Source organism: Arachis hypogaea, chromosome 11 (assembly GCF_003086295.3).
Source record: "Arachis hypogaea cultivar Tifrunner chromosome 11, arahy.Tifrunner.gnm2.J5K5, whole genome shotgun sequence".
Lineage (NCBI taxonomy): Eukaryota > Viridiplantae > Streptophyta > Magnoliopsida > Fabales > Fabaceae > Arachis > Arachis hypogaea.
Window position 1 is genome coordinate 5,035,905 of NC_092046.1, and position 23,632 is coordinate 5,059,536.

The 23,632-nt window shown below is 32.2% G+C and overlaps 2 protein-coding genes across 2 annotated transcripts; both read left to right on the plus strand.

Annotated features, from left to right (window-relative positions):
* The first annotated feature begins 31 nt into the window (after positions 1 to 31).
* LOC112720000 (U-box domain-containing protein 44) lies at positions 32 to 5,713 on the plus strand. Its single transcript, XM_025770782.3, has 5 exons — positions 32 to 674; positions 1,615 to 2,418; positions 2,834 to 3,140; positions 3,392 to 3,856; positions 4,353 to 5,713. Exons 1-5 carry the CDS (start codon positions 249 to 251, stop codon positions 5,471 to 5,473), a joined length of 3,123 nt encoding a protein of 1,040 aa, XP_025626567.1. The 5' UTR covers positions 32 to 248; the 3' UTR covers positions 5,474 to 5,713.
* A 10,006-nt stretch (positions 5,714 to 15,719) lies between these two features.
* On the plus strand, positions 15,720 to 16,241 carry LOC140175990 (uncharacterized mitochondrial protein AtMg00810-like). The gene has a single exon (XM_072205830.1). It carries the CDS (start codon positions 15,720 to 15,722, stop codon positions 16,239 to 16,241), a length of 522 nt encoding a protein of 173 aa, XP_072061931.1.
* Positions 16,242 to 23,632: the final 7,391 nt, after the last annotated feature.

Genomic DNA, 23,632 nt, shown 5'->3' on the forward strand with positions numbered 1-23,632 from the left:
ATTTAGATTTCTGAGTAATTTGTCACAAATTACCATTGCATTGCATTGAGGTCAAATAGGCAACCCACGTGTAAGAACACAAAAGTCAAGCGTTGACTCACTCTTCTCATTCCCCTTCTTCTCCAAAGAAAGAAAGCAATATTTTTTCCTCCATTAAAACATTGAAACACTCTCTTCAAACTCCTTCAACTATTTTCCTCACACAATGAACCAATCTCATTCCACAATTATCACTCAACACCATCACCATGACCTCTCCTGCACCCGCCCTCCACTCCATCCGCGCCTCCCTCTCCGACCTCTGCGCTCCACCGCCGGATCCACGCCGTCCCTTTCACAACCCCCGCTGCTTCTCGGCGTTCGCTCGCCGCCTCCAGCTAGTCCTCGATCAACTCCTCCTCTTACTCCCGCCCACTCCACCGCTGCCCGTTCAGACGGCGCTGAAAGGCATTGCCGGCGACCTATCCAAGGCGGCGGAAACTGTGTCGTTGTACGAAAACGCGAGCAAGATCTTCGTTTTGTTGAACTGCAAAACGCTGTGCTCGTCGCTGCAAGAACAAACCGCCGCTATTTCGGGGTGGCTGGCGTTGCTTGATTCGGGGGTTGAGGAGTTCCCTGAGCTTCAAAAGAAGGTCTTCGATCTTAGCAGAGACATGAAGCTCGCACAATTTAGGGTACAAATTTCATTTCTTTTCATTCATTTTAGTCCTTCACTTTATCAGCTTAATTAATTTGGCTAGCATAAATTATATTTTTGTTTTTAAAATTTGTCAAAAAATTTTAAAATATCTTTAATTTTATTCTAAAATTTTTTAATTTGCATGAAATGAATCATTTTTAAAAATTTTAATTTATCAAAAGTGCTATAGAATTATTTGGTTGTTACGAAAAATACTTTCCATTTATATTAACAATAAAAATATTTTTAAAACATTTAAACAAAGTATCCAAACGTGACGAAAAGTGGTCTCCAACAACGAAAACAGTTGACATGGCAAGTGATATATATGGTACTTTTTTCTCGTTTATTTGATGGGTTTAGCTAACATTTGTTGACATATATTAACGTTACTATTAGTAAACAATTTTAAATTTTTATTTAAATAAATATATAATAAACAATATATGCTTGAACTTTTTATTTTTTTTTATAAAAAAGTTCTTCATTAATATTTTTAACATGTATTCTTAATATACAAATTAGTTAAATCTATATTTTAAAGGTATTCTTGTCTATCAATAAATAATTGGAAGACAATTTTTGTGTTTACCCAGTTAATTTTACTTAAAATGCGTTGAGATTACGTTGTTGGTCATCTTAGTTCGCCAGCGACATTAAGAGATAAGTAATAAGTTGATGTGTTACACCACGATGCTTGCAGTGCTGCAATGCAATCTAAACATCAAGACATAGACATGTATCACTAAGAATAATATACACCATGCATGTTTAGATTGGACAACGGCCAAATCTTCTAAAGAACTATACTTAGATTTTGTCCATTAGAGAAGTACGTTGATCTTTTTAGTTTATTAAGCTTCAACAACAAAATGCAATCCCCATTGTTTTTGGCTCATCTTTTGTGTTATTGTGGTTAATGTTTTTTATGATAGGTCACAGAGAATGAAGAGAGGGTGTTGTGTGCATTGGAGAAGGAAGGGCAAGGGAGAGATACAAGCAAAGCAGTGCAGAGTGCCATTATGATGGATTTGGCTCGTGCTTTTGGGGTCGATCCTGATGATCATGCTGAGTTACTCACCCAAGTGAACCTCTTCAAAGACGATGCCTTGCGCTCCAAGTCGGTCCTCGAGACAAGAATTTTGGCTTCCCTGGAGAGAATTCTTAAGAACTGGTCCGTCGAACCTGCCATAGTGACCCGGAATATGGACTTTGATATTGAAGATGATGATGATGCTAATGCTCCAATTATGCCCTTCAAAAATTTCCTTTGCCCATTGACCAAGGAAGTGATGACAGACCCTGTTGTGGTGCTGGAGTCCTCTCAGACCTATGAGAGAACTGCAGTTGAGTACTGGTTTTCGAGGTGCATTGAGAATGGCATCGACCCCATTTGTCCGGTCACTGGAACCGTTCTTAAGTCCTTGGAGCTGAAGCCCAACATTGGCTTGGCAGGGGCAATTGAGGAGTGGATTGGCAGGGTTGTTGAATATCATGTTAAGTCTGCAGCACAGCATCTGATTGAGGAACCGTTGTCTATTGATCACGTCGAGCGAGCGCTGGATAATATTTATAAGGTTTCTGAAGAACACCCCACTAGCAGATATGTTATCAGGAATGCTGGCATTGTGGTATTGATAGTGACTGTTCTTAGCAAGAACTCTAAAACTATTGGATCGCGTTTGAGAAGCAAAGTTCTAATGACTTTACTTAGCATGGCCAAGGACGAAGAAAGCAGGGTCAGTTTTATTTATCTTTTTCATTCATACTTTCAAGTTCAAATTTTCTGAGTACATTAACAAAACACTTGCATACATTTTCCCCTACCAATAAGCGTAAATTCCATTTTTAGTCATGAAAAAGTGAATTAATGTGCACAAAATTATGTGGCTGCAATTTCGATCCTTCTAAGAGAATACGATTATGGATTATGCTTTACAAGGGTTGAACTTAGTGATCTGCTTAGAGCTCTGTTAGCTGCAATTCTTCTATTCCATATGTCTTAGTAGAAATTACATTAACCATTAGCTGATAGCTTTTCTGTGATTTCAATTTGTGGTGTTTCATTGAATTATTTTCCTTTAGTTTGTGGTATAAATGAAAAGGAGAAGCTTTTACTTTTTGAATTTAACATAAATCTTTACATACTGCCAGAAAATAATGCTTGAAAGGGGTATCACTAGATTGGCTATACATAGTCTTATTGGGAACTCTGAGAAAGAGAGAGAGTATGCTGTCAAGTTGTTATCAGAGTTCTGCAACGAGGATGATTGTTGCGTAAGAATTGCATTGGAGAAAGGTGCATTAGTTCTTCTGTCAAGTATGGCTGGAAATCTGGAATATCCCTCTCTGTCTAATTTAGCTGAGGAAGTCTTAAAGAAGATGGAGAGAGTGGAAGCTAATGTTCAATGCTTGGCCGCAGCTGGAAGATTTGAACCATTACTTTCACGGTTACGTGATGGTATGTATTACACTAGTTTATGCTTAAAGCACTGGAGTGTAGGGATTGGTTATAAACCAACATAAACTAATAATTTGATCCTCACAAGATTAAACTGCTAACAATTTATATTATATTTCTCATGCAGTATCTAAATGATCACTGCAGTGACAACTTGGTCTTTTAAGTGCCTAGATATTTCTCTTTTTTTACTAACTGGTAGACGCTTAAAATTAAATGTCAAATTGGAATTTGAATGAATTTTGGAGCAGGTTCTGATGGCGTTAAGATAGAGATGGCCTCTTTGGTGGGAAGGATGACATTGACAAATAGCTGTAAAGAACAAATTGCTAGGGACGGCGCCAGAGTATTTGTCGAATTGCTGTCTAATCCAGAAGGAATGGGACCAAGTTTGCAAGCATTATATAACTTGTCTGGATTGGATGACAATGCAGCCATCCTTGTTGAGTCTTCAGTCCTTCCATCTCTTCTGGAAATTCTTTTCAATGAGCAGGATCCTTCATATGAGTTTAAGTCATTAGCTGCTTCAACAATTGCAAATATAGTCTCAAAGCCAGGGCATTGGGAGCTAGCATCTGCTGACAAGAAGGGAAATCCAATGCAGTCTGAAAATATTGTTTTCGGACTTTTGGGGATCTTAAACTATGTGTCCTCTGAATGTCAAGTGACCATTCTTCGCATTCTTTGCGGGATTACTTCATCTCCTCAAGCATCAGGTATTTATAGTGTGATTGTGATTCTTTAATTCAATGATTTCTTTACTCCAGGTCATGTTGATTTCGCAATTTATCTACTGTGGTAGATGTTTCAAACTGAGAATAATTACTTCACTTTCACCATATGTTCACCATTTTCCAAGGTTCTACCATCAATAATTAGTTTAGGCTATTTTGTGACACCTCTTTAGAGTTTAGAGTATAGACCTTTTGTTAAATACAACAATGTTTTTTTATTCTTCATAGAAGAAGAATTTCATCATTATGACTAGAAGTACCCGAAATTGCATTTCCATTATATCCCAAACTAAATCTACAGCAAATCCAAAATTTTTTTAAGTCAATGTTTCTGTCACCAGCATTACATTAGTTCATTAGTTTCTGTTAGTTTTCAAATAACATCTTATTCTTTTGCATTGGCTTTAAAAGTTATTGAGTCCTACTATTATGTATTGGAATGTTCTAAAGATTATTTAAATTTGTTTATCTTATTCAGAGTCGGTAGCCATGCAAATCATGTCTGGTGGTAGCTTTAGAATGGTCGCGCCATTTCTTCAACACTCGGAAATCGAACACAGACTCTTGGCTTTTAAGCTTACCAGACAACTATCCGAATGGTGTAGTCAAGATCTAACAAACGAGCTAAGGCTTTCAAACACACTTACCATTCTTGAAGATAAACTATTAGATAACCAATCAACAAACGATGAGAGATCAGAAGCAGCACAGATACTAGCCAACCTTTCGCTCTCAGAAGCTGAAGTGAAGACACTTTTAGGAGACAACTTTGTGGAATGGAGTGTAGCTACTCTGAAAAACCAGAGGCGTGTTACAAATGCAAGATTTTCACACTCTGGCATGCAGGAAGGCCTTCTTGGACTCTTGCTTCACTATTCTAAAAACCTTGATCAACAAACTCTTAATGTAATCACAGGAAATCGCCTCATGTCAGTTTTCTGCGAGCAGCTGGACTATACCTCGAAACCAAAGGTAAAACGCCTTGCTGCTATTGGCTTAAAAAACTTGTCAGAGCTCGGAAGCTTGCGCAATACGGATAGAGAGTTTGGAGTTGGACAATCATCTTCTAGCAGCTTATTCTGTTCTTACCTTGTCTTCATGTGTGGGAAAGCTTCTAATCAACCTTCCACATGTCCCATTCACAACATCCCTTGCGACGACTCCACTCAACTGTGCCTCCACAAGACCAATTCTATCAAGCCATTGGTTGATCTCCTAAGTGACAACGACACAAGTGTTCAGGTCGCCGCTGTGGATGCACTATCTACTCTCCTTTTAGATTACCATTCGCGTAGTTTCAAAAGAACTGTTGATGAGCTTGAGCATCTAGGCGTGGTTGATTCAGTGATCACTCTTTTCACGGAGGTTCGATCTGGGGAGCTTCAGGAGAAGACAATTTGGATAATAGAGAAGATACTGAGAGTGGAGAATCATAGCCAAAGATATGCACTCAATCAGCCTCTTGTGAGAGGCTTGGTTGAAGCATTCAAGCATGGGAATAGCAACACAAGGAAGCATGCTCAAGATGCTCTAACACTCCTTAAGCAGTTATCAGGTATTAGTGGTAAGGAATCAAGTCAATCTAGATCTAGGAGATAGCAAGAAATTCAATGATAATTATTGTTGCTCATTGACATATTGCATGTATGATTAAACAATTATCTTTTTGTTGTATATCAGTTTGCAAATGTTTAGTTAGCAAGCATAATTTGTCAACATAAAATCTGTAATAGGGTCATCATTAATTCTGAATAGGGCTTAAAAAGCAAGAAAATATTTAATGTTAGTGGTTAAACTAGATCATGATTTGTGCAAGATATCAATTATTTATTTTTATTACCCCTCATGCACTGAACTAAAAGAAGGGTTGCCACAAGAGCACCCATTTGATGGTCTCAACGATTATGATCCAATTAATAAACGTGTTACATGCATGAACAAATAATACTATCTTTAAATTGCAAAAGCACTCTTCACTCTTCATTCAAAAAGGTCATAGAACTATCATGGTCCATAACTATGCTTGCGTCATTGTAAAACCAACCATTTACTTAACACTTAAGCTTTGTTGGTTTGAGGCGAAGTGAGAAGAAAATTAGTGGGAGGGAGAAGAATAGAAGAGAAGTGGATTAATTTCTCCTGTTTAGTTGAAAAGGAAATAGAGAAAAAAGTATAGAATAGAAATGAAAAATGTGGTGGAATTTACCTAAAAATTTCTTCCCCATAAGTGAGAAATGAAAGAGAAGTTGATTGTATCCACTTCTCTTTGTCCAAATTAAACAACTAAAAGAAAATTAACTTCCACTTTCTCTTCACTTATTTTCTTCCATCCAAACAAAGCTATACCGCTACATAAGACTCGATAAACATACATATAAGTGGGGACTTTTCTAACGGGTAAACTACTCAATGATAAAATATTATTAGGAATAATATATCGTTAAGAAAAATATTCAAAAAGATGAGAGAGATATAAACTCCCAAAAAGTAAAGAAAGTGACGAACATAATTAAAAATATTCTTTTTATTCAATTTTTTTAAAAATATTTGAAATTATTTAAAAATAGTATGCAAAAATTTTTAGATCTCTTTATTCATTTTTAAACAACATTTTCGGCCATTTACAAAAAACATTTCACAAAACAAAATCATTTGGTGTAAAATTACCGAATTTAAAAAAAAAATTATTTTTCAATTACATTTATAAAAAATTATTTTAAAATTCGATCTCTAAAATATTTTTTGAATGTATATATAAAATATAATTATTTTTGTTATATTTTTATATATTTTAAAATTATTTATTATTTATATATTCTAAAATTATTTTTATCAGTAATATGAATTTTCGAATACTATTTTGATAGTTTAACTTTTTTTTTTAATAAGAGATTACTAACTCCATTTTACATGTTTTAATTTAGAGAAAAAAAGTTGTTTATTTGTGAAGTATTGAATCAAGAGGGAAATTTCACACATGTTCAGTTTTGTTGTTGTGTTGTTTTTGTTAATTTTTTATTCTCTAAATTTGATTTAACTTAATTAGTTCACTTTCATTGTCCCTCATGTGTTGCACTAAGATAACCCTATATACAATTATTACAAACTTATAAAACTTAAAATCATGCAGCGATATTATTCTATTTTAAGACATGGTAAAAGCTACAAGCTATCACCAAAAAATAAAAAAAAAATGTGGAATAAAGATGATTGATTAGGTTTGATTACCATACCCCACAAATGAACCATGGATTGAATTTGATGAACTGATTATAGAAAGTGGGAAAACAAAGAAGAAAAAGAAGTTAGGAGGCACAAAGTGAAAAAACCAAGGATGGCTTTAATCTGTTAAATTGCCAGAAAGTTTGGCAATTGTGGGAACACATTGCTTCACTTTGCAGGTGCAATATGCGTAAAATACACCAAAAAGAAACAAAGGAATTGCACCGATCAGTGCTCTTTTTGGTGGCGGAAAAAGTGTTACAGAAGCAACTTGTTTTACTTTCTGGCTGCACCAATTATATAAAGTGGAAAGACATGTTTATGTGCAGCATTCAGAGTTACTACGCTTTTCCTTTTATTTGTTTCTTAGCTGAAACTCACAAGCAGTTGTACAGTTGTATTAACGTGAAGTTGATAACTGAAAATCGTTACATAATTTAATAAATTTGACTAAATTGTTATCAAATGATTTTCAACTATCAACTTCATATTAAAAAAACTGTTCGTACGTGTTTTTACCTTTTTCCAAATATACCAGTGGTGTAGTGTGTTGTTAAGTCGTATTTTTTAATATAAATTTATATATTTTATATAGGGTAAAGTACTAAATTAGTCTCCTACGTTTGGACGTAATCCTATTTTGGTTCTTAAGGTTTAAAGTGTTCTATTTGAATTCAAAAAAGTTTTATTTAGCTTCAATTTAGTCCCACCGTGATGTCAAAGATAAATAATTAACGAAATGTCCTACATGACAGCAATATAAGAACAAGATCGATAATTTGGAGAATAGGTACAAGTTTCAGAGGCACAAAATCAACTGTGGATGCATCAATACATGTATTTAACATTTTTTTTAGTTTTATAGAAAATATTTCATTTTAATTATAAGAAAAATGATAAATAAATGTATTGATGCATCCACGATTGATTTTGTGCCTCTGAAACCTGTACTTATTCTCTAGATTATCGACCTTGTTCTTATACTGCTGTCATGTAGGGTATTTTGTTAATTATTTATCTTGGACCTCTGGTGGGACTAAATTGAAGCTAAATGAAATTTTTTTGGATTCAAATAAGACACTTTAAATCTTAAGGACCAAAACAGAATTACGCCCAAACGTAAGGAACTAATTTAGTACTTTACCCTTTTATATAATACAAAAATACAAAATTAATTATAGTTTCGTGATTAGAAATTACATCTAAGTTTCATATATAGTCGCAAGATATCAGGTAAAATATCACAAGATTTTTTCTTTTGATGATAAAATATCACAAGATTTAATTCTCATAATTCATATATAAGATTAAATAAACTTTAAATAAATTTGAAGAATTATTGCAATTTTTGTATATAAATCTGAATTTAAGATAAACAATCAAAAGATTTGAAGCATGTGGCAATCATTTTGACTCTGGTTCATTTGTTTGAGGGGACCACTGACATACTCGTGCAAATTAAATAATCAATTACTTCAAAAATTACATGTATAATAATAATAATAATAATATATTGATCCCTTCTTTCTTCTTGCTTTGGCCTCTATGGTCCATTATTATGTACTTCATTCTTCTTTCATCTAATAAAATTACATTCAGATTTAAAAAAGAAAATTAACACCATAGAACATATTAGGATTAATTAAACTCCTATAAAATGAAAAAATTAATAAAATAAAAACAATAAGAATCTAATTATCTTTGAATTAAGATAATAAATTCACATATTATAAAATTATGAAAATGATAAACTTTATTAATACCTCAAATCTTATTTTACTTATTACTTTTTAAATAATACAATAAAAAAAGAAAATTCAATAACTAAAACATTTGTTAAAAATATAACTTGAAAGGTGAATTCTACCCAACCCCCTCTAAAATAACATGTAAGTTACCCTTCATGATGTGTCACATTTTAATTGGTCATTACTTAACTATAGTTGGGTTATTTTGTAATTTATTATTTGAGATGGGTAATTGTATAATTTCTTAAAATATTAAAATTCTACCCCATTAATTGAAGCACGTTCTCACGCAATCTCTTTCTACAGTGCATCATTTCTTAACGGGTCGTTGAATTCCCATGGCTCGTAACTTTCCTGTTCTTCCCAGTATAGCCAACGCGGACTTCATTGCTATCTCTTGTCCTCTCATTCAATCCCCCCTTTTTTTTTTTTTTTTTTTGCCATGAATCACTCTTTACCAACATCAACATCATTAAAGGTTAGTTCGGTTATTAAATTTTTTCATTAAAAAAAATATATATTTATTTAATTACAAGATGGAATATATATTCATATTTAAAATATAATATAATAAAATAAATCTATTTAAAATATTTAAAAGTATAATTAAAATCATGAATATATAAATATAATAATAAAATTTGTACTCTAAATAGGTAAACATATTTTTTATCATACATAAATTATTTAAAAAATAAATATATTATTAAAAATAATAATACAAATTTAAAATAATAAAATCCAATTTTTACTGTATTTGTTATAATATTTTTATTCTTTTAATTTATAATTTATTAGTACTTTATTATTTAATTAATGATTAAACAAATTATTTTTATAAAAAATTATGTTTTGTATTATCTTATAGAAGAGACCAATATATTAGTTTAAAAAATAAAGTAAAAATGAAATTTTAAATAAAAAATATTTAATATTAAAATTTTTAAATATAAAAATAATTTGTATAAATATTTAAAAGATAAATATAAAATATATGCATAAAATAAATAAAACAGATAAAATGGAAGTACTCATGAGAAATAAATAATTATTTTTGTCTCCTTTATTTATTTTAAACATGTATTTTATATTTATATCCTGAATATCTATATAATTTGCTTTTGTATTTAAAAATTTTAATATTAACTATTTTTTATTTAAAATATCATTTTTATATTAATTTTTAAATTGGTATATTGGTCTCTTCTTTAAGATTATACAAAAAATATTTCTCATAAACATAATTTGTTTAATCATTAATTAAATAATAAAATATTAATAAATTAAAAATTAAAAGAATAAAAATACTATAAAAATTACTTGTAAGAAAGTTGAATTTTATCATTTTAAATTTGTGTTATTAATTTTAACAATTTATATTTTTTTTAAATAATTTATGTATGATAAAAGATATGTTTACTTGTTTAGAGTACAAATTTTATTATTATATTTGTATATTCCTGATTTTAATTATATTTTTAAGTACTCTTAATAGATTTATTTTATTTTATTATATTATATTTTACATATGAATATATATTCCATATATTATTTTTAATGAAAAAAATTTAATAACCAAACTAACCATTAATTATATTGGTAAGGAATGATCCATGGTAAAAAAAAAAGAGATTGAGTGAGAGGACATGAGATAACAATGAAGTCGGTGCTGACTATACTGGAAGTCGGTGCTGACTATACTGGGAAGAACGAAGAAGTTACAAGCCATGGAAATTCAACGACTCGTTAAGGAATGATGCACTGTAGAAAGAGATTGCGTGAGAACGTGCTTCAATTAATGGGGTAGAATTTTAATATTTTAAGAAATTATACAATTACCCATCTCAAATAATAAATTACAAAATAACTCAACTATAGTTAAGTAATGACCAATTAAAATGTGACACATCATAAAGGGTAACTTATATGTTATTTTAGAGGGGGTTGGGTAGAATTCACCAACTTGAAAAGACCAAGTTTAATTTCTATGATACGTTGGTGATGCACAAATTCTACAAAAGGGTACGTAATTAAAAAAATTAGATATCAAATAAGACAATCTACTATATTTAATTAGTCAATAGATATTTAAATTAAACCCATATGCTCTTTTTTATTTTTTATTCTGGTCGGCATATGTGTCTATTTAAGAATTAATGTGTAATGGGAAAGGGACAAGAAAACAGCTTAAGAAAAAGTTTGATCAAGTGACGATAAATGTATGTGAATTCATAGGGACAGTTTATTTAAAGGTTAAAAATTACATGCACTAAAATAAAATTCCGGATGTCGTATTTGGGAATAATAGTTAAGGTTTTTTTGTGGTTATAGAAAATAGTTAAGATGTTTTAATAAAGTTGTTTGAGTTTAAGGTTTATTTTAAAAAATATTCTGGTATTTTTATATATAAAATCCCATTCTCATATTATAAAAACACCTTATTTCCAATCTATATTAGAGAAATAAAAATATTCAAATATATAAACATAAAGTATATGAAAATTATTAAATCATTCTTTTATATTAGTCCATAACAACAATAAAAAAATCTCACATCAATTCATAAATTCAATTTAATAAAATATATAAATTTCGTAACAATTTTAATTTTTATTATTTTTATTTAATTTGTTCTTATCTTTTCTAGGTAATGTTTTATATATATATATATATATATATATATATATATATATATATATATGGTTTTATCTTTATAATTTTTAATTGAAAAATATAAAGTACAATATTTTTTATCTTTATTTTTCTTATTCTTTTAAAGTCTTATTATGATATCAGAGAAAAACTAAAAAATTATTATTGGGTCATCTTCACACCACAACAAATTCAAATTATCCTCAAATTCACATTTTAAATATTTCTCCTGTCTTGAGTGTAAGAAGGATGTATCAAGTCTTACATCATCTAAAACTAAAAACCTAATAGTTTTTATAAGTGTGAAGTAATCCTTATCTCTTAAATTATCTTTTGAAATAAGTTAGACCCACTTAATTTTTTATACTGCTAAAACTATCAATCTTAATCGTTAACAATTTTATCACTCATCACGAGTCTCTTCTCTAGATTACAAAAACAGAAACAACCAGTCCTTCAAATTAACTTGGACTTTTGCCAAGTTCAAATACTAATTATTTTTGTTCTTTGAATATTTTTTTTATTATTAATAATTTTTTTAAATCAAAATTTATTTTTTGAATACTTGGATCATTGATTCTGATACCACAAATCACATTACATTAAATTTGTCTTGGTTCATTTTTTACACTAATTTTTTTCTATTATTGTACATTTACCAAATAATTTTCAAATTAATATTTTTTTTATAGAGGCATTGTTCAATTTTCACCATTCTTTTTGTACTTTAGAGGTCAACATTTGAGAACGATTGGTTTAGGTAGAATGAGAGAGATTACATGTCTTTGAATGCAATTTCACTAATAATTCATCTACTATACATTCCATAAATTCTATTAATCCTCACCCCCATTATGCCTTCAAATACATGTCATTTTTGGGTAGGATATTTTTTTAGACAAAGACTCAATCATTTATATAAATAATTTTTTTTATTTCTATGCATCATGATGAGACTTATGATATTTGTCATCTTTCTAAACAAAAGAAACTTTTATTTTTTCAAAATTTTAATAAAACTAATGCAACTTTTCATTTATTACATTTTAATATTTGGGATTCATTTGGATAAAATTCTATTTATAATCATAAATATTTTTTTAACTATTATTGATGATTTTAGTCGCTTTACATGAGTTGTTTTATTAAAATCAGAAGGAAAAGTGCAAAATCATGTAAAGAATTTTATTAATTTAGTTGAAACACAATTCAACACTGTCGGTTCCGAGAATGAACCGGAATTCATTTTACATGATTTTTATGCTTCAAAGGGCATTATTCATCAACATAGTTGTATTGAAACCCTCAACAATCTGGAAGGATAGAATAGAAGCATCAACATATTTTGAATATAGCTCGTGCTCTTATATTTCAATCTAATTTACTATCTTTTTTGGTTTTATACCGTTAATCATGCTGCTTATTTATTTAATAGAGTTCTATCATGTGCAATTAATTTTAAAACACCATTTTATTTAGTGTGTGTTTGGATTTCAGTTTGCAAACGTGAGTTTGCATAAAATTGATTTTACAAAATTGATTTTGATGAAAAGTAAGTTTTGGTTAACATGATTTATGTTTGGCAATATTTGTATCAAAATTGATTATAGCAAAATAAATGTTGTTTGAATTATACTACTCAAAATCACTTTTAGATGAAAAATTACTAAAAGAGACATCAATTTAAATTATTTTTTTATATACATGCAAAAACAGAACCTAACAAAAATAATATAAAAAATATTTATTATATAAATAAATAAATACAATAAAAAAATATGAAAGAGAGTACTATAAATTAAACAAAAAAAATATTTTATAATTTTTCTAATATTACCCGTACTCTTTAATTTAGTATTATTTTGGACTATAAATTTTTATTATTTATGACTCTATTGTTACTTATAATTAATTTTTTATTTATTTTATTCTTTTTTATAGGATCATAGTTTATATTATACAAAATTTTGATAATAAATATAGTATATAAAATTACAATTACAAATTTTACAAAGTCAAAATAAAAAATAAAAAATTAATATAAGACAAAGATATAGTACATCAAAGAATAGCAAAAAAATCATACAGATAAAAAATAATAAAAATTTCATAAAACTAACAACATATATTATATGAACAAAAAAATACAATAAAAACTAAATAAAATTTATATGAATAAAAAAATAAAAAAATAAAAACTTTCATACTACACAACATAAATACAACATAAATACAATGTAGTAAAAGATAGAAAAAAAGAATTTATATAAACAAAAAATAATTAAAAAAATCATAAAAATTATAGCACTACAAAAAATAAAAAAAATCAATAATATTTGTCATATGAATAAAAGAAATACAATAAAATAAATAAAAAATTATGTAAACAAAGTCAAACAAAAATAAAAAAAATCATAAAAAATATACATATAAAAATAGTATAGAAAATGATAAAAAAACTCATATAAAAATATAACATTAGAAATCATAGCATTAAAAATAAAAATATGAAAATAAGTACTAAAAATAATTTAAAAAATTAAAATATTCAATTTACTAGTAATTGAAACAAATCTGAACGATTTTAATGAAAAAAATGGAAGGAAGAACTATGCAAAAGTAGAAAGAACTATAGAGAACTACTGTAAAGCTTATAGTTATTGGTATCCTTTTTATAGAATAAAATGAAGGGTAAGGTTGGTAAAAAAGAAAAAAAAATTCACCTAATTTTCTAAAGGTAATCAGCAACCATGAACGTGAAACGCAGAAGCTACAAATTTTAGCTTCTTCTCAACGTGGGTTTAGAGGCAGAATCGTTTCTGCGTTTAGAAAGAAAAAAATTGCCAAACATAAAAGTGAAACTTTCAAGAAGCTCAAACGCACTTCTTTCTTCACCAACGCGTTTGCCAAACACACCCTTAATCATCTACTAAATTATCATGACCTTAAAATTTTTGAATGCTTATATTTTGTTTCTACCATAATAACAAATAAATCAAAATTTGACCCAAGAGCAAAAAAAAACTGTGTTTAATTATTTTTAACATGATTTTAAATGATATATTGTTTATATTTTAGAAGATAAAATAATTAAAATTTTCAGAAATGTGATTTTTTTTTTTTATGAAATAATCTTGTCTTTAATCACAAAAAATGTCCAATTCCATACACCAAATCCAATATTACCAAGCACACCTTCTCAAAAACAATATTCAGTTAGTCATTCTATTGGGTCAGAACCTATTCATATTATCCCACAACTCATTTTTATTAAACCACCCATTCTTCCATCTTCACCTATACCATAACATCTCCCATTCTTCCTTTAGTCTTCACTGAAGTCTCATCAAGCCAAAACACATCTCAATCTTCTACATCCAACACAACACCATCATCTTATTCCAGATCTTTTTCTCCATCAGGCTCATCATCACTGTCTCCTTCACTAGAAGAATCTCTTCTTTCCCGTCACAGCCAACGAGTTTGTCAACCACCAACTTACCTTTTCGATTATATTTGTAATTCCTCTCTCACTTGCATAAATTTTTCTTCTTCAAGGTGTCTTTATTTAATCTCTGTTATGTATTTTTCTTCTATTTTTCATACTTATAAAACCTATTTTTTATCTCTATAATCTGAGGTTGAGCCAAAGTCTTTCAAAGATGTAAAAAAATATTCTAGTTGGCGTAGTGTCATAAAAGATGAATTGGATGTTCTTAAGTTGAACAAAATTCGGTGTCTTATTGATTGCCCTGTAGGTGTCAAGCCGATTTGTTGTAAGTGGATTTATCAAATCAAACGTAAGCCAAATGGTTCCATTAATAGATATAAAGTGCGTCTTGCGGCTAAGAGATTCACTTAGACTGAAAATGTTGATTTTTGGAGACATTTTCTCCTGTTGTCAAACTTGCCACTATCAGATTATTCCTAACTTTGACATCCATAAAACACTGGCCCATATACCAACTAGATGTCAATAATCTATCTTGTACGGTGACCTCCCGAAAGATGTTTATATGTCCTTGTCCCTTGAAATTGTCTCAACTTGTTCAAATCAATGTTGTAAATTGTTAAAATCTCTATACGGTTTACGGCATTCTAATCGCATGTGGCATGAGAAACTCTCCAATTTTTTACTATCTTATGGATACCAGCAGACTATTTCTAATTATAGTTTATTTGTTAAATTTATTGGTGCTGAAATCTCTACTCTTCTGGTTTACATGGATGATATTGTTATAAATGAAAATTCTATTTCTGAACTTGCTACTGTTAAAATAATTTTGAACCAACATTTCAAAATTAAAGATTTGGGTCATTTGAAATATTTTCTACGTATTGAGTTGCTAATCAGAAAAGAAAATTGTTCTCTCTCAAAGAAATATTATCTTGATCTTTTAGAAGACTCTGGTTTGTTAGGTGCTAAACCAGTTTCTGTTCCCATGGATAGTGCTACAAAACTTCATCAGGACGACAACCCCCTTCTCTCGGATCCTTTTGTCCATCAACATTTGGTTGATCGCCTCATATATCTTACCACCACGAGTCCAGACATCATGTATGCAACACAACAATTAAGTCAATTTATGACGTTTCCTACTCAGTCTCATCTTCAAGTTGCAAAGCGAGTGTTGAGGTACTTAAAGAGTAGTCCCGGGAAAGGAGTTTTCTTCCCCATAAGTTCAGAAATTCATATTCTCGACTTTAGTGACTCTGATCGGGCCGGATGTCCTGACACTCGATGATCTTTAACATGCTATTATTTTTTCTTGTACAACTCTTTAGTCTCATGGAAGACCAAAAAAAAACCACCATTGTCCGTTCATTAACTGAAGCAAAATATTGTACACTTGCCAACACAACTTGTGAACTTCAATGGATACCAATGTGTTATAATTTTTACGCATCTCTCTTACCACCAGTTTTATATTGTGATAATCAGAGTGTCCTTTATATTGTTACTAATCCGATTTTTCATGAACTAACCAAACATTTGGAAGTTGATTATCACTTGGTCCGATAGAAAGCTCAAGCTGGAGTGATGAAATTTTTCTCCATTCATTCTTCTGGGCAACTAGCTGACATCTTCACCAAGCCTTTGTCTCCTCAACTCTTTCATCTTAATCTCAATAAACTTGGCGTTCTTGACATTTTTCATCCTCCAACTTGCAAGAGCATATTAAACCACTCTTTCACATTAGCCCATGACAACAACAAAGAAATCTCACATCAACTCATAAATTCATCTCAAGAGAATACATAAATTTTACCATAATTTTAGTTTTTATTATTTTTATTTGTTCTTATCTTTCATAGGTAATGCTGTATATATATATTTGACTTTACTTTTATAATTTTTCAATGAGTAAACTACAATTTCTACCCATAAAAGTTGTAAACACTGACGTATCTACCCATAAAAAACAGAAATTATCATTTGAACCCATAAAAAATGATTTTTACAAGCAAAATTATCCAAACCCTAAAAAATTAAATAAAATTCCTAAACTACCCTTCTCTCCACCACTACCACTATCATCTCCTCTCTCTCTCTCTCTCTCTCTCTCTCTCTCTCTCTCTCTCTCTCTCTCTCTCTCTCTCTCTCTCTCTCTCAATATTCCGCTAGGACAAGTCTTGCAGGCTTCGATGGTGCAACCAGCTCTCCCCACCCGTGGAGCATCGAGCCTTCACCCCAGAAGAGGACGACACCATAATCAGAGCTCACGCTCAGTTCGGCAACAAGTGGGCCACCATAGCCCGACTCCTTTCCGCCGGCAGAACCGACAATGCCATTAAGAACCACTGGAACTCCACCCTCAAACGCAAGTGCGCCTTGTAACACCCTAACTACCAAAGCTCGCACTTCCGGCTGCGCGACTCTGATAGTTCGGACATTACGATGACACTTATATTAATTAATACTAAAATATGAGCCTGTTTAAAACTTTAAACCGCAATACCGCTCCCAAAGATACTTTCGTTCGATAACGTACATCCATAAATACCATTCAACTTAAAACAACTCATAAAGAGTACATCCATATATATATACATAAATATATATAAATAATATTACAAACATAATCCAATACAATTCCTATCCCTCTTACAGATTATATCAAGATAAAGGCGAGGGTGCAGTAAACCATAACTAAAACAATACAGAGCATCACAACAACAATTAAATAAGCTCTTCGTAACCTCTGCGCCCATATCCTGAAAGGGGAAAAATGTAGGGGGGTGAGAACATCATCCTCGAAAGGGTTCTCAGTAGAGGGTTTTTGGGAATTACTGTAATAGGATACATGAAGATAAATCATACCAGTGATTAATAACCGTCTTATGCCTCTTTTCAAAAACAACGGTTTACAATAAAAATAAAGTCGGAAATCTCTTCTAAAAGAGGAACCATTCAATTCTCAAAAACTCAAAATCCTTTCAAAACGGTTTACCTATGCTGAAACAAAATAGCCTTTTATATTTTATTCCAAACCAGAAACACAAAACCGAAATCAACCATCGGTTCATCTCATTCCAACCACGGCCCTAGGCCCAAACAATCCAACAACAACCAATCACCACAGTCCAACAGAGTCCCAGTAGCAAACACAAATAGGAAGATGCAAGCACAAACAAACAGTTATTGCAAGTAGAACAGTTAGCAATTAATCACATAGGCAAACCAAGTATAATATGCACACCCAAACAATGTCACATAAATGCATATGATGCATGCCTGTCCCTAGTGGCTGATGATATCATCTGTCGGTTATATAGCCAACCCGACACGTCCTGGTAGCTAACCATGGACAGAAACACCCATCGCGGAGCAAGTAGGTTTGAGCTACAACCCCATTGCTACTACCCGCTTAACCCAGAGCCAGTGGAATAACCACTACTGCGGCTACTACCCAGGCGGGTGTTTAACAGCTCAACCTGGAGCGAGTGGAATCACCACTACTACCGCTACTACCCAGGCGTCACAGTCTCTGACCTGGAGTAAGTGGGACGAACCACAACCCTTGCTACTACCCAGGTATCTCAAGCATATATTCATTCAGTCCCAGTCATGGATCAACATCCATCTCAGCCATCCGGCTTAAATTCATAATTCATAGTCAGCCATACGGCCCATAACTCATTCGGCAATCAGCCATAAATCAATATCATACATAACAATTCCGGCTCACGGTTCAATCCAGAACCAGCCAATATTCATAATCATACACAGCCATTCCGGCCCATAACAAAACAGCACTTCCACCATTCAACATCATCAAATTCATAAAACCGGCATTTTAGCCACAAATCACTTTTCTCAAGCCATTTCACTTTGAAATCAAACTTCAACTCTTTTTAGCCTTGGCTTTTAGAAATCTCGTTTCTCAAATCATCTCAGGCTCATAAGCCAAATTTACTCAAAGTGAGTTCCCTTTTTAAAACAAAGCCGCTCTCGGCATCCTCTTTCTGAAACTTCCAAAACTATGGAAAGTTAAAGATTCATTTTGGGAACATTCAAAATCACCCATCCCACAATGGGATTTTATAACAAAGTTTCTCGGCAGAGTCCCAAGTCTTTAGGGGAGAATAGCATAACTCATTTCGCCGAATTCATTTAAAATCATTAAAACCTTGGCTTTCCGATTTGAGTAATAAAATAGGATCTAAGCCAAACTGAGTCATGTAATCATTTACTTCTTTCAAAGCTGTTTTCTTTACTTAGGCAAAACCAGCTTCAACTCCCATGATAAATTCTAAAGCCTTTCAACTGTTCAAAATTGTTTTATTCTTGCAAAAGTTCAGAGTTCAAAGAGTACTTAAAACCTTTCTCAAAACATTTCAAAATAAAACTTGTCAATAGACATTCAGGTTCTTTCAAAGTCATTGAAACTTCTTTAATTGAAACCCCCAAGTCAAATTCAAAGACATAAACCCTTTTCGCATTCAAACAGCTTTAAAACACAAGTTTCATCTAAATAACTTTCTCTTGAAAGAGATACAATGCCTTTCTTAAGAAGCAAGACTAAATCACAATTTCCTCTTTACTAACTCATTTCGAAAGCATGAATCATCCTTTTCTTGATAATTCAAATAAAATAGCAGAAGTCTTTAACTCATCATTTTCCAGACAACATTTCAATAAAGACTCGGATTTTATAGAAATTTCGACAGCACCTCCCCTAAAACTTGGACTTTTGCCACCCGGTTCGGGTCCCAACTAAACCGTTTCTCATTCCTTTTCAACAGCTCAAAACCAGAAATCAATTCAAAAGCAAGCTAAATCCAACAGTCGCCTCAATGGCATACCTCAAGGAAACCATTTCAAAAATAAACTCAATATCAACCGATTCAATTCATTTATAAAGCTTTAAAGAATCGGTTCAGCAATAAATCATTTATCAAAATCAGAGCAATTAAAGCAACCCAGGCTGGATTTCAAGAGCATTCTATCTTTCACATCATCAAAATAATTGACTCAATTCAAACCAATCCTCAACGGATTAAACTCATTTCAAATATTTAAAGAATCAACTTCAAACATTACATTTCACAAGCCACACAACAATTCAGCCAAGCCAACATCCATAATCGTTCGAGTCAATCAAATAATACATAAGGCAGATACAATCACTAATTACACCATATCTCACATCAGTATCCATATGTAATAATTCCAATAATAAACTGTAGTTTTCGGAAAGCGCCCCTACCTCAAAACGCAAATTCCATAACTCAAACGCGTCACAGAGTCCTTTCCGCCTCAACCCGAAATCAACAATCAAAATCCCGGTTCCGCGTGTCTTTCTCAATAGTAGAAACAGCCTCAACGCCACAAGTAAACTCGGGTTCTAACTCCTAGAACCATCAACATCACAATTACTTTATTACACGGAACAGAACACTAACGCAGAGCTCTCGAAACAGGAATACTTACTGAAACTAAGAAAGAACGGCTGAACCGAACCACAGTGCCCTCTGAATCGGTTGGGCAGTAGCCCCGGCAGTCAGCCCCAAGCAGCAGCGGCGATCTGAACCACACGCAGCGACGATGAAGTTCCAGGAAACTCAACAGAAGGGAAACTCAACTTAAAAGCCTTACCAGCAATGGAGCTCGGTGGCGGCAGCGGCGTTCCCGGCGGTTGAGGCTCGGCCAGAAGCTCCGGCGACACAGCAGCAGTGATGTTTTCCGGTGGCAGAGGCTTACTGGCGCACCCCATGAGCAGCGATAAGGTTCCCAACAGCAGCTGGGCTTCACCGCGGCAGAGTAAGCACAACTGGCAACGGCGCGGCTGGAGGTCACGGCGCGTACGGCGGCAACGCGGAAGGACTCCGATGCGGTGGTTGGACCTCAGCTCGGCCTCAGATCCGTTCTCTCCTTCGCGCGTCTCCCTTTCTCTCAGCCTGGCTCGGCGACTCGCGGATGGACTGAATGATGGCGGCACGGGGACGGTGGCGCGACGGCGAGACGCGGGTCGACGACAGGGCGCGGCGGCACGTTCTGTTCTCTCTTCCCTTGCGTGACAGCCCTCAAGGCGTGGCACGGCGGCGCGGCAAGATGGGACGGCAGCGCTGAGCAGGACGACGGCGCGATGGCGGCGGTGAGACTAGCACGCCAGCGCGAGTCTTCCCCTCCTTCTCCCTTATTTCGCGGCCCCTTCCCCTTACCCCCATTCTTCTTTCTTTTTTTCGTTCTTTCAGAGAGAAAGGAAGCTTTGTGTGTGTGTGCTGCCGCTGCTGGGTGTTTGGGGGGAAGGTTCGGTGGCTGTTAGGATTAGAGATTAGGGTTTCATGTTTTTGAAACTTAGGGTTAATGGTATTTTGGTAATTTCACATAAAATTGGGAATAATATAATAATTGAAACCCAAATTAAATCCAATACTAATTATATATAGAAAATACTATTTGCTCATCAATTTCACAAATTATTTTCAATAAAATATCCAAATCCAAAATTTAGAAATAATATAATTAATTTCTCTATTTTTCAAAATAGCAATATCAATATATTAAAATATTGATTATTTAGTCCATATCATATAAAATCCTTATTATTTCATAACTATCAACTTTATAATACAAATATAGGAAATAACCCAATAATTATAAGATTGGATAATAAATTCTAATTATTTCAAATTCAATTAATCAAAACTTGCTCTAAATTTCTTTAATAAAGAAATTTTTGAAATTAAAGCTGTGGAAGTACTGAATTTGAAATTAGCTAATAATAGCCCTTTTTCAAAAGTTCTGGGTCTTACACGCCTCCATGGGCCCCATTGACGATCCTCACCTCGCGCAGCCACTCAAACGCTCCGTCAGCATCAGCGCCACCGTACACGTGTCAATGGTGGTGGTGAGGTACTCGTTGCCAACGGTGATGGCGACGACGGAGGTGGCGGGCCGTGGCCCAACTCATCCATGCCCTTCACCACTTTGAGTTCCCTGTTTTTTATTTTTTTCTCGCTCCTTTCCATAACTCAATCTTCAACCTCCTTAGGCAAAGACCCGAGTTTTAGCTTCAGCTCTTGCTGCATAACAAAAGCATCAATTATAGTGTTGCTGTTATTGCTTATATTAGTAGTAGTAGTAGCGGCAGTTTCGACTGGAAACCCTAATCTCCTGAGATCGTCGATTCCAATATTGGAGTTGGGAATTGGGGTTAGGATTTGGGGTACACCAGAAGGAGGGGCAAACGGATTATGAGTCAACCTGAAGAGATTTTGCAGGTAAGAGAGAGTGTGGGGGCAAGGAATCTGAAGATGATTCTATTGTTGTTGATGATGGTGAAGCCATTTTTCTGGGTTGAGAATTCAAAGAAGTAGAAGAGAGAGAAAAAAACAAAACACAAAAGGAAAGCGAGAGAAAGAGAAAAAGGAAGGAGTTGGCAGAGTTGACGGATTATGGCGGCGGCGACGAGCTCAGAAAATGGAAGGAGAGAGAGAGGATGGGTTAGTGGTGGTGGTGACAGTGGTGGGGAAAAGATGAGAACATTGAGAAAGAGAGAGAGAGAGAGAGAGATATAATAGTGGTAGTGGTAGAAAGAAAGGTAGTTTAGGAATTTTATTTAATTTTTTAGGATTTAGATAATTTTGCTTGTAAAAACTATTTTTTTATGGGTACAAATGGTAATTTCTATTTTCTATGGATAAATATGTCAGCGTTTTTAACTTTTATGAGTAGAAATGATAGTTTACTCTTTTTCAATAAAAAATTACAAAGCACAACCTTCTTCATTTTTGCTTTTCTTATTTTTTTAGAATTTTATTAAAAATATCTAAGACTCATACCTTACAGAGATATTTACTGATTGGATTGGTTCGAATCTATGAGAAAATAAGAATTCAAATTGATAAAAAAAAAAAAGATCAATTAGTTTGGATGAGATTGAATAAGAGATTTTTTATAAATGGACTTGAACTAATCTAAAAGATTAAATTTAGATTGGATCAGTTCGAATAAAAATACACACGATTGAAATCAAATTTTAAAAAACAAAAATTCTATAAATATGTAATAGTATAAAAATAAAAATAAAAAATAGATAAATCATAAACTGTAATATATCATCAAATTCATACTAAAATAAACATCATCTAATATGCATAATTTGTCAAAATCTTTTAATGTTATATAAAACTAATCGAATAATGGGATTTGTTCAAATTTCGTAATCATAAAACCAACACTCAAACTAATTAAACTTGAGTATAATGAAGTCTTTCTCGATTAGACTCGATTATCTGAGAGCTACAATACTAATTAAATTGAGTTGTTTGATTGGATAATTAGAATATTCGTATCTATAAATATTTTTATTTGGAAAAGTATAGGTAACCAATAACATTTTTGAACAATGTGTGAATAATGTGAATTAATATGGTTAAAAGAGTAAATTAATCTTAAATTTAATTAATAGTATTAAATTAGAGTGTAGTGTATTTTTATTTGATTAGTGATTGTTCATGTTGTTCAAAATAGTCATTATTTACCTAGCACTCCCCTTCCTATTTTTATATCTCAAATAAAAACGGAAATATATTATTTTATATCATTATTTTCGATAGTAAATTTATAAAGAAACTACTTAGAAAAAGATGTTAAAAATATATTTTTTTAAAGATATCGTTTAATAAT